The sequence below is a fragment of the Sorex araneus genome, chromosome X (assembly GCF_027595985.1).
Source record: "Sorex araneus isolate mSorAra2 chromosome X, mSorAra2.pri, whole genome shotgun sequence".
NCBI classification, from domain to species: Eukaryota; Metazoa; Chordata; class Mammalia; order Eulipotyphla; family Soricidae; genus Sorex; species Sorex araneus.
In genome coordinates this window covers 9,513,431-9,525,440 of record NC_073313.1, presented here as the reverse complement: position 1 = coordinate 9,525,440, position 12,010 = coordinate 9,513,431, and the positions used below count along the sequence as shown (strand labels likewise).

The window sequence follows — 12,010 nt, the reverse complement described above, 5'->3', positions numbered from 1 at the left end:
AACAACACTACAACAATTGGCCTCATTCACCTGTCACCGAAAGAGCCCCCAATGTGGCAGCGTTAAGAAAGATGAGCAAGGTTCTTTTCTGCTGCTGCACGAGCACGATTCCGGAGGAAACTGGACTACTTTGGACACGAGCAGCTCGCAATAATGCCTCCAGACTGTGATCGGAGCCACTGGCCCATGCGGCACCAGCGGGGCAGGGTCTTTCTCTCTCAACCCTTTCTTATAGGGCACAGCATGGCGACTGCCGGTTTTTAGAACACAGAATGCAGGTACCAGCGGGACGCCAGGGAGATCCCAGGGGGCGGGATTGCTGGACCCGGCCTTTGCAGATATTTAAGCACAGCGCCACGCAGGTACGGTCTTTTCCACTGCTGCACAAGCACGATCCCAGAGACAACTGAACTACTTTGGACACAAGCAGCTTGCAGAAATGCCTCCAGACTGTGATGGGAGCCACTGGCCCATGCAGCGCCAGTGGGGCAGGGTTTCTCTCTCCAGGCTTTTCATCATATGAGCACCACAAAAGGGAAGTAAAAGCTTGCAGTGATGCAATTACTGGCAGAATTTTCCCTGGACTTCATACAAAAATCCAAAACTGCGCGGCCGTGCGACCTAATATCTCTTAATTGTCAGCAATGTGAAATGGTTCCTTTTTAGCAGGTCTAACTGTGGGGGGAAACTCCAAACAATAATACTGAGTTTTTTGTTGAAATATTGAAGGTAATCAAAGTAGCAGCCATTTCTCTAGACTGTGAACTAAACCATAGCCCCACGCCGGCCTAGGAGAGGAAACATCCTCCTTTCTCGGTTCTTTTCCCTTTTCTGGGAGAAACGCGGTGTGGCGTCCACCATATTATGAGATCTATTAAGCAGTCATGAACTTAGAGGTGCAGGATTGGGAGGGAAAAAATTATGTACTTGGAACAGTGGGATGCTTGGGCAGTCTTGGGCCGATACCAGCGCATGCTCCTCCAAGATTCGACCCTTTTGTGCGGCCGTGTTGCTGGTGATCAACCAGAATCCGGAGGCCAACTAGACTACTTTTGGTTCCAGAAACTGCTTGCAGCCATGTTTCTAGACTGTGAACTAAGCCATACCCCCACGCCGGCCGAGGATGGGAAGTACCCTTTTTTTCTCGTTGGGCGGCGTGACGTTAGCCATAGTATGAGGACTATTTATTAAGCAGGCATGAACTCAGTGGCGCAGGAAGGAGAGAAAAAAATTCTATGTACTTGAAACAGCGGAACTTCATATCTCTCCATTCTCAGCAATGGAAAACGAATTATCAAATGCTTCCTTGGCAGTAGGGCTGTCTTTCTTGGGGGAAAACTCCAACAATAGTGAGTTTTGTGTTGAAATATAGAATGTAATTAAGGTAAAGAGAAAATGAAGTGAAATTTATCAATTACGAAGGCGGAAATGGGGGGTTGGGGGTGGGGGTTGGGAGGTATACTGGTGTCTTTGGTGGTGCAATATGGGCACTGGTGAAGTAATGGGTGTTTGAGTATTGTAAAACTGAGACATAAGCCTGAGAACTGTATAACTTTCCACATGGTGATTCAATAAAATAAATAAATTTAAAAAAAAGAAAGATGAGCAAACTTCTACTTCACAGAGCGGGGAGAAAAGTCTGCAAAATTCAAGTCTAAGAAGGCAACTCCCAGAATGACCACCAACTGGGAGCTCTTTGGCACTATTGCAGCAACGTGGGAAGATGCCATCCTTGACAACATCGACAAGGAATACGATTGACTGGTTCAGCACCTCCATGACTGTGCGAAGAATGCCAAGAGTAAGAAAGCCACAGACGCCTGTCGTCGCAAACTCTCGAGCTCATTTGTCAACGTGGTTTGGCGCGAGCCTCAGGCAACCACAAGCTAACGTCCGAGCTCACAAAGCTGTGCAGAGATGATATAAAGGAAGACATCAAGGAGAGAAGAGCAGCAGTGTTGGCCAGTGCAGCAGAAGCTGGGAAAAGTATTCGCAATGCTCGCCTGTCCTTCGCCAACTCCAAGACCAAGATGACTGCCCTCCGACATCCTGATGGATCTATGACATCTTACAGAAAGGCAATGGAGAGGATTATTCATGACTTCTACTCGGATCTCTTTGACAGCCATGTCCAGCTGCCCACGTACCAAATTCCGCAGGATGGATATGTTGTTCCCAACGTTCTCCCTTCTGAAATTTTGTTGGTAAAGACGGGTACAGCACCTGGTCCAGACAAGGTCAGACCCGAACACCTGAAGAATCTCCCGCCAGTACTCATCAATACACTGGCCCGACTCTTCACACGCTACCTGTCTGAATGCAAGGTTCCATCCCAGTGGAAAACCAGTAGAACAGTTCTGTTGTACAAGAAGGGAGACATCCCCGACATCGGCAACTATCGCCCAATCTGCCTGCTGTCTGTCATCTACAAGTTGTTCACTCGTGTCATCCTGAATAGAATAGGCAGAACACTAGACGAAGGACAACCATGCAAGCAAGCCGGCTTCCGAAGGGGATTCAGCACGATAGACCACATCCCAGAGTGATCTAGGGCATTAATTTGCACCCCAAAAGCGCCTTCAGTCCAGCCTGTGAAATATTCTTTACAGTACAGAAATGTCGGCCCAGACAAGGCAGAGAGTGGCCTCTTTAAAATGTCTGAGTGAATCTATTCTTAAACCTTAATAAGATGGGGGCTGAGCTCCCCTCACTGGACGGGCAGGGGGACAGCGGGGGAAGCGAGATGGACCTCATGTGGTCTGGGTGGAACTGACCACTTGAGGTCTAATAGAGGTCTAATCGAGGCTCAGCTGTAAGCCTTGATCCAGAGCTTGTTCCGGGCAGCCTGGAAACTGCTTTCTTGCTTTGGGACTCAAGAGGCCGAGGAGGAAGCAGCTGGCTCAGCATCTACATCACTTTCATTTGTTGTATTGGAAATTGAATCCTGCGGAGCTGGAGGTCTCTCTGGTCTGACTTCAGGAGGGACAGTTGAGCCGCGTCATCAGAAGAATCCCTGTCCTGAGGCACTTTTAAAAAAATTTTATTGAATCACCATGAGATAGTTACAAGCTTTCCTGTTTGGGTTACAGTCTCACAATGATCAAACACCCCTCCCTCCACCAGTGCACATTCCCCACAACCAATATCCCAGGTATACCCCCCCTTTCTCACCCTCCCTCTGCCTCTAAGGCAAACAATATTCCCCATACTCTCTACTTTGGGGCATTATGGCTTGCAACACAGACACTGAGAGTTCATCATGTTTGGTCCGTTATCTACTTTCGGCACGCATCTCCTATCCCGACTGGTTCCTCCAGCCATCATTTTCTCAGTGATCCCTTCTCTATCCTATCTAATGAGGCACATTGTCACTGGGAAAGCTCTTACCTGCCTTGAGGCTCTGGGCAGAGGGGGCTTTGCCTCATCTTTGCCTCATCTTTAATCCTCTCAGAGGTCTGTTTGCTAAACTCCTTCTCCTGAGAAAAATCTCCTATCTCATGCCTCGTGCTCTCCTCCTCCTCTGCTGTACCTTCCCCAAACTGGAGAATGGAACAAGCAATCTCCCATGTAACCCAGAATTCCAAGGGGGTCTGGATCCCCTTCTCAGATGCCTTATAGAAAATTATTCTTTTTTTTCTTTGATATATCTTTTTAAATTTAATTTAATTTGTAAATTTTATTTTCAAAGAGTTGTTCACAGTAATTGATTACATTCAATATATTAACACAAATTCCAGAGCCCGCCGACGTCATTCTGTCTTAGTCCCGCAAAGCAGCTGGTGATGTCCAGCAAGAATCATGTGCAGAGTTCCAGCAGGAATCTCACACGGAATTCCACGTCTGGCATGCTGAGTTGCACGTCATCCAGAGCCAGAGCAAGATGGTGAGCCGGGTTCGGGAGAGCCTGATGGGTTTGACCGGCGCCATCTTACCTCCAACCTATTATATATATATATAATATATATGTATATATATGTATGTATGTATTGGAACATTTATCCATGGCTAGGGAAAACAGGTAGACAATTATTCTTAACCTCTTTCCAAATCTTGTTCTCTAGAGACCCTTGGTCTAGAAACCATGAGTTTATTTGGTAAAAAACTTTCAAGCTGGCCCAGAGTTGGTCTCAGGAAATTCAGTCTCCCATTCTGCAGGAGAGATGCTGAGTCAAACCCGTAAATGGTGGGGCTGGAGCGATAGCACAGCGGGTAGGGCGTTTGCCTTGCACGCGGCCAACCCAGGTTTGATTCCCAGCATCCCACATGGTCCCCTAAGCACCGGCAGGGGTAATTCCTGAGTGCAGAGCCAGGAGTACTCCTGTGCATCGCTGGGTGTGACACCCCGCCCAAGAAAAAACCCCATAAATGGCTCGGCGCCTTCGGTCTGGCTTGAGATACACGTAAAGCGCCCAGGATGGCTGTTTCTGTCCCATCTTAGTGGGGAGGTACGGCTGGGATTATTAGGTCTCCAGTAACCCCCAAAACCTGGAAATTTGCTATCTCACTCTCCTCTGAGCAGGAGTACGACTAGAATTCTTAAGTCCCCAGTACCCCGAGTACTGTTCTCCAGCTCAATTACTAGAGTAGGGGGGGGTCCATCAAACACAGCCCTTACCTGTAGGTGCCTGGTGGTTGGGGGCTTGTGCCAACCCAGGGACGCCAGGAATGACTTTGGGCTGTGAGTGATGCATGCCGTGGCCGAGAGCCACCTCCCCAGCAGAGACCAAATAGACGGGGCCTCACGGAGTGGCCACTTCATGCAGAGCTGCTAGCACACTTACTGACCATCTGAGGGGCTTGGAGGTACAGGGATGCCCTTAGGTGTGATTGGCCATTTACAGAGGGAAAGCGTTTAGATGGAGGCAGTTCTCTGGGGGGATTAACTCAAGGAGATGCTCTCTCTCCCAGGGGCTATGTGGTGAGATTTCATCTAGGGCCAAGCAACAGGCATTATGTTGCTTTTCTTCTCCTTAATACTTGCTGTTATTTAAAAAATACACAGTCAGAAATATAGATCCTAAAAATTAGTCCTCTGGGTTCAGAAGGCAAGCAAGGCATTTCCCGTAAATCCCAGACTTTAAGGCCGGTTTAGCTTGTCCTTCCCCATGAGGTCCTCTCTCGTAAGTCATAACAGCTTGCATCAAGACCATGCTCTTATGCTTCCTACACTGTCCAATTTCGATGCCGGGATAGGTTTGTCACTTGCCCAGGGTCCATCAAGAACCTGTGGTGGGACACCCCTATGTGAGGTGTTGGGAACTACAGCAGCTGAAGCCTGAATCAAGTAATCATGACGGATGCCTTGGAGTCAATATATTTCAGTCAATGGACGGCCAAATACTAGGAGCACAGCATGAACGGTCATTCTGTGTTTAAGCAAAGAACACTGCTCTAGAGTAAAGTATGGAAAGGTTAGGGGGCAAGAGAAAAGCAAGTGGTTCGCTACACACACAAAGTCGAGAGTCACCAGAAGTTCCCATCATCGTTCTCTGGGCGATGCTGGGGGCCCTGATGTGGTGGTGGCAGTCGGGCTGGACTGGACCTGTGTGCAAAGCAAGCGTCCATCTCTCTGTCCCATTCACTGTCGCATCTCTCCAGTCCTAGTGCAGTGAAATGAGGGATCAGACTTCACCTAGGGGTGCTCAGGGCTGACACCTGGCACTGCGCTCAGGGTTCCCTCCAGGCGGGGGTGCCACCGCGTGCAAGGCGAGCATCTTTGTGAAAATCCACTTCCTAGTGCTGTGAATGTTTTTTAATTCAATGTGCTGTGAAAGTTTCAACCCGCCCGAGTGGCTGAAGATCCCAGTGCGTTTGTGGCTCATTGGCCTCCACGCTTCTTCCTGTTCCTCTGAATTTTCTCTTCGTTTTTCACCAGAGTGGCTCAGCGACAAAGACTCATCATTAAGTGGGTTTTTAAAAAAGAAAAAGAGGGGCTGGAGTGATAGCACAGCGGGTTGGGCGTTTGCCTTGCACGCGGCCGACCCAGGTTTGATTCCCAGCATTCCGTATGGTCTCCTGAGCAACGCCAGGAGTAATTCCTGAGTGCAGAGCCAGGAGTGACCCCTGAGCATCGCTGGGTGTGACCCAAAAAGCAATAAATAAATAAATAAATAAATAATAAAAAGAAAAAGAAAAAAATTGTATGTGGGGTGGTGCAGCGAAGCAATAGCACAGCAGGTCAGGCACTTTGCCTGGCACATGGCTGACATAGCTACAAACCCCACACCCCATGTCCTACCTTGAGCCCTGCCATGAGTGACCCTGAGCACAGAGCCAGGAGGAAGCCCATGGCTTCCTCCTGAGTGAGGCCTAAAGACAAAAGTTTCAAAGACCTTTTTTTTTTTTTTTTTTTTTTGCTTTTTTGGGTCACACTCGGCAATGCACAGGGCTTTCTTCTGGCTCATGCACTCAGGAATTACTCCTGTGGGTGCTCAGAGGACCTTATGGGATGCTGAAAATTGAACCCGGGTCAGCCGTGTGCAAGGCAAACACCCTACACGCTGTGCTATCGCTTCAGCCCCTCAAAGGCCTTTTTATAGCAGCTGCACCAACCTGGGTTCCTTCTCCCTTTCCTCCTCTTCTCCCTCCTCCCCCTCTTCCCCCACTACCTGATCCCCCCTCCTCTTCCTCTCCTCTTTCCTCTTCTCCCTCTTCCCCACTCCTCGCCCTCTACCTGCTATCCTCTCCTCATCCTCTCCTCTTTCCTCTTCTTTTTCCTCCTCCTCCTCCTCCCCTCTCCTCTTCCTCCTCCCCCTCCTCCCCATTATCTCCCCTGATTCTTGGTTTTCTTGGACAAGAGTCATCCCGACAGCTTCAAGGTCTTGAGTCGCATTTCCCAAACACCAGAAGACGTGAAGGTTTTCCGTTCACTGTGTCCCCTCCATGGGTTTTTATCAAAGTGTCCGTGCAGACCTGAAGGTGCATTTGTCTCCAAGGCCAAATGTGTTGCCAGGAACCCACCGTGGGGTCTTTCTTTCTGGAATTCAGAGGCGCTTGGCTTCCCAGTGGGGCCGGACCGAACAGTGTCTTCATGGCCCATGTCTGTATTTGCTCTTTCCTAAGCAAGAGCTTCTTTGCGTGTCTTGCATTTGGTTTTGGACCACACCTGGCTCTGTGCTGAGGAAACTCGCCTGGCAGGACTTGGGGTTGCCGGAATAGAACCCGGGTCAGCTGCGTGCAAGGGAAACCCCCTACCCCCAGCACAAGTTCTCCGGCCCGTGAAGCTGGACCTTCTCGATTCTTTTCCACTATTGACTCCTTTTCCCCAGAGGGGAAGAAATTCTTTAGTGCAAGGCTGCGCACCCAGCTGTGACCAGCGGTTCCTCCTGGCCCTGCACTTAGGACTCCCTCCTGGCAGCGCTCACTGGGACCCTACGGGATGCTGGGGCTTGAACCCTGTTTAGCCATGGGCAAGGCAGGCGCTGTACCTGCCGTACTCTCACGTCTCGTCACCAGAGAAATTTTTCTGCAACCCTGTGTATAAAATACGTCTCCAAGTCAAACATTTGCTCATAGCAAATCATAAATTTTGTTTCATTTTATTTGGTTTGGGGGCCACTCTTGGGGGGCCTTGGGGATACTCTGGGTTTTGGGGTATCCTTTTTCCCTTTGTTTTGGCTTTGGTTTTGCGCCACACCTGGCAATACTCAAGGCTTCCTCCTGGCTCTACAGTCTGGAGTCTCTCCTAGAGGTGCTCTGGGGACCATATGGGAGGCCGCGGCTTGAACCCTGGCCGGCTGCATGCAAGGCAAACGCCTTCTCCACTGTCCTATCCAGTCCCCAGAGTTGGCGTTACCAGGCCATTGCTTTGGAGATTGTGCCTACCGGAGGTTGAACCCAGGCTCGAACCAGGGCTCGCCCACACAGAGCCTACTCACGAGCGCTCGCTGCTGCCTCCGTGACCCCAGTAACCAGACTGGTACTGATGTCCAGCACCCGTCCCTCCGCCAGTGTATTTTTCCACCACCAGTGTCCCCAGTTTCCCCGCTGCCACCAGCCTGCCTCTAGGGCACGCACTTTTCTTCTCCACCCCTCCCCCCTCCTTCCTTCTCTCTCCCTCTCTTTCTCCCTCTCTCCTTCTCCCTCCCTCCTGCTCTCTGTCCCTCTCTCCCTCCTCTCGCTCTCCCTCTCTCCCCTCTCTGTCCCCCCTTCCTCCCTCCCTCCCTCTCTTCTTGTCCCTCCCTCCCTCTCTCCCTCTCTTCCTGTCCCTCCCTCCCTCCCTTCTTGTAGGCATTACGGTTTGCAATACAGGTACTGAGGGGTTATCATATTTGACCCTCTCCCTCCTTTCAGCACGCAGTTCTCATCCAGAGTGATCATTTCCAACCATCATTGTCATAGTGGTCCCTTGTGTAGCCCAGCTGCCCTCTCCCCCAGCCCTTGAGGCGGGCTTCCAACCGCAGACTTATAACTCCTTGTATCTCATCGCCTCAGTGCATTTCAAACCCTTTCCATGCCAGTCCCCAGGCCCCACCCCCACGGAAGCGGCGCCTTATGCACGCTGCCCCTCAGGAGCTTTCTGGCCCTTGGGGGTGGGCCCTGCTTTGGCACAGTGCTCGGGGTCCCCTGTGCTGTGTCAGGGATGGAACCCGGAGCGCTCCTGGCCTCTCGGGGCCGCAGTGGGGCATCACCGCTGACCATGTGGCCCTGTCCCCGGCCTGCCCACAGCAGGAGCTGATCGACAGCCTGGGCCGCAAGCTGCAGGTGCTGCGGGAGGCGCGGGAGAGCCTCCTGGAGGACATGCAGGCCAACACCGCGCTGGGTGAGGCCGTGGAGGCGCTGGCCAAGGACGTGTGCAAGCCCAACGAGTTCGACAAGTTCTGCATGTTCGTCGGCGACCTGGACAAGGTGGTCAACCTCCTGCTCTCGGTGTCCCACAGCAAATGCACACACACGACACACATGCGCACACATGCACGCACACACTCACACACGCACCCACGCATGTACACAAGGCATACATGTACACGGACACGCACATGCATACACACATGCACACACTCACACATGAAGATGCATGCACATATACATACACACATGTACACACATACATGCACACAATGCACTCACACGCATGCACATTCACGCACACACATATGTGAGCACCCACACACACAGGGACATACACACACACACCAGGCATTCCTGGCCCTCATCTGTAACAAATGTGTCTTTCTGAAAGCACTTAGAAAACTCACATAAGCAGGAACAAGACTTGAGTTAGGGGGAAGGATTGGATCACACCAGCAGTGCTCAGGGGGTCCTTGTTCCTTCCGTGCTCAGGGCTCATTCTTGGCTCTGTGCTCAGGCTGACTCCTAGATCTGGGCTCAGCAGTCCCTGTTTGGTCTATGCTCAGGGGTCCCTCTTGGCTCTGCTCAGGTCTCATTTCAGACTTTGTGCTCTGGGGTCCCTGTTAATGCTGTCCTCGGGGCTGACTCCTGGCTTTGTGCTCAGGAAAGCTTCCTGGCTCTACAATCAGGAATCCTTCAAGCTCTGTGCTCTGAAATCCCTCCTGGGACTACATTCAGGGATTGCTCCTGGGTCTGTGCTCAGAGCTAACTCCTGCTAACTCCTGGTTCTGTGCTCAGAGCAGACCCCTGGGTCTGTGCGCAGGGCCTGCTCCTGGCTCAGTGTTCAGGGCTTACTTGTGGCTCTGTGCTAGGGCTCACTCGTGGTGGGGCTCACCTGAGCGGTGCTGGCACGAAATTCAGGGCAGCTGTGTGCCAGCAGGCGCCCCTGCCCCTGCGCTCACTCTGCGGCCCAACGCAGGTTTCTGCCGCACAGTTGAGACCTGAATTTCTGATGCTGATCTCGGCGAGGTCACCGTCTTGTCCCTGCACGCCTGCTCTGCGCCCACCCGGCCCCCTCCCTGCACAGAGGGGCCTTGGGGGACTCAGGGAGCAGGGGGCTGGGGAGGAAACAGCAGCTCTTGGGTTTCTATCCAAAACTGGACATCCTGGGGACCAGAGCACAGCAGGTAGGGTCCTTAGCTTGCATGCGGCCACCTGGGTTTGATCTTTGGCATCTTCCAGACACACCCCCGACACACATACCCCAGTCCCACCAGGAGAAACCCCTGAGCATCACCAAGTATGGCCCAAATACCCACAATTAAAAGAAAAGAATTAAAACTTTATCTTCCAAGCTTCAGTATGAGTAACTGATGATTTAGGGAGTTCCCGTTCCTCAGACGGGACCTTGCAAACACACCTACCCCAGGAGGGCAGCGGGTCTTGGGGTTTCTGTTCAGAGCTGTAGGTACTGGGAACTGAGTGATCGCACAGCAGATGGGGCACTTACCTGACATGAGCCCAACCCGGGTTCCATCCCCGGCGTCCTTGGTGGTCCCCCGAGCCCCTCCAGCAGTGATCCCCCAGCACCAGCCAGGACTCGGCCCTGAGCACTGCCGGGCGTGGCCCCAAAGAAAAGTTTAGACTTTGGTAGGTGTCGCTTTGCGCCCCCGGCCATGGAGGAGAGGCGGCAACGCAGACCCGGGAATCCGCCCCCGCCCGCCCCTCCGCGCGGGTCCTGGCCTGTGGCAGCGGGTCAAGCGCGAGGCCCTGGGCGCTCAGCGGCCTCCCTTGGGCTCACACAGCACTCCCTGCGGGAGAAGCAGCGGGTCCTCACGCAGCAGCACCGGGACGCCAAGGAGCTGAAGGAGAACCTGGACCGCCGGGAGCGCACCGTCTTCCACATCCTGGCCGGCTACCTGGGCGCCGACGGCCTGGCCGACTGCGAGCACTTTGTGAAGATGCGGTCGGCGCTGCTCATCGAACAGCGGGAGCTGGACGACAAGATCCACCTGGGCGAGGAGCAGCACAAGTGCCTGCTGGACAGCCTGCCGCCCGAGCGAGGCAAGTGACGGGCAGGAAGCTGCGCCTGCCCCCCGCCTGCCATGCACGCCCGAACCCCGACCTCTGCACCCCTGAGTCCGTCCCCGTCCCCTCAGCCCCGAGGGAGCCCCGCCCAGAGACGACGTGGCTGGGTGGCAGACAACCACCAAAGAGCAATAAGTCCCTGTGCTTGTGGGGCTGAGTTTGTTCCGTGTCCCCCTCCTCCCGAAGGCTCGCGGTGCCCCTCGTGCTCCCTAAGGGGACAGAAGGTGGCACGGGCTGTCGCAGGCCCCAAATCCAGCTGCCCACGGGGCCAGCAGCCTCTCCCCCACGGACTCTGACGCCCAGGAACCCCGTCCTTGAGCGCCTGTTTCCGGAGCCCAGCCGGGCGTTTCCTGGGGTGCCTTTTCCTTTCCCTCCCTTCACCCCCAGACCCTCCCTCTGCCGGTGGGATGGGCTGGTCAGAATCCTCTGCTCTCCACGTCACTGCGGGGTCCCCCGCAGGGGGCTTTGGCAGTGGTTGGCGAGAGGGGCCGGGGAAGACATGCCCACTGTACAGCATGGCCCTGTGACACCAAGGCCCCACTTACATGGTTCTCGTGGGTTTCTCCAGCAGGCAGACCACTGCGTCACCCACAGGGGTTCTGCTGCGCCCACAATGCAGCAAGACCGTCTGCTTGCCCGGCGGGGGGAAAGCGCTTGCACCCTTCGTCCCTGGGCACCTCTGTGTAGCAGAAGGCTCGGGAAAGGGGGTCCAGCCACTGGGCTCCCGCACAGCCCCAGGGGCCAGTGTCCTCTGGGTGCAGAGGCCCCTGTGGTGGCCGCTGGCCTCTAGGCTCAAGGCCACGAGGGAAGCGTTGAGGCGTGATTGATTGCGGGATCTGTCAGTCTGAACCTTCCCTCACCCTCACCCACACAGCTCGGCACTGGCCCCCTCTCTGGCAGGGACCCCAGGCCAAGGCCGGCCACACACTAGTGTCTTAAAGGCCATTGGTGCAGTCTGTGGACTCACTAGGCAATAAGCACCCTTCCCGGCAGCCCTCCCTCACCACCACCAACCAAGACCGGAGGCTGTGACTGGTTCCTGAGACCAGTCATGTCACACTCAAGAAGCCCAGAGCCGCCCTCCTGCCCCCAGGACAACACATCAACTGCCACCTGCCGTGGGCACGGGCCC

At 53.7% G+C, this 12,010-nt stretch overlaps 1 protein-coding gene across 1 annotated transcript in view; it reads left to right on the top strand.

Moving 5' to 3' along the window:
* LOC129399630 (uncharacterized) overlaps nucleotides 1-10,862 on the top strand; it is a 44,296-nt gene extending 33,434 nt beyond the window's left edge. Inside the window, exons 3-4 of the mRNA XM_055120055.1 lie at nucleotides 8,668-8,868; nucleotides 10,596-10,862. Of these exons, the coding sequence (XP_054976030.1) occupies nucleotides 8,668-8,868; nucleotides 10,596-10,862 (468 nt within the window). The remainder of the gene's footprint in view (nucleotides 1-8,667; nucleotides 8,869-10,595) is intronic.
* Nucleotides 10,863-12,010: the final 1,148 nt, after the last annotated feature.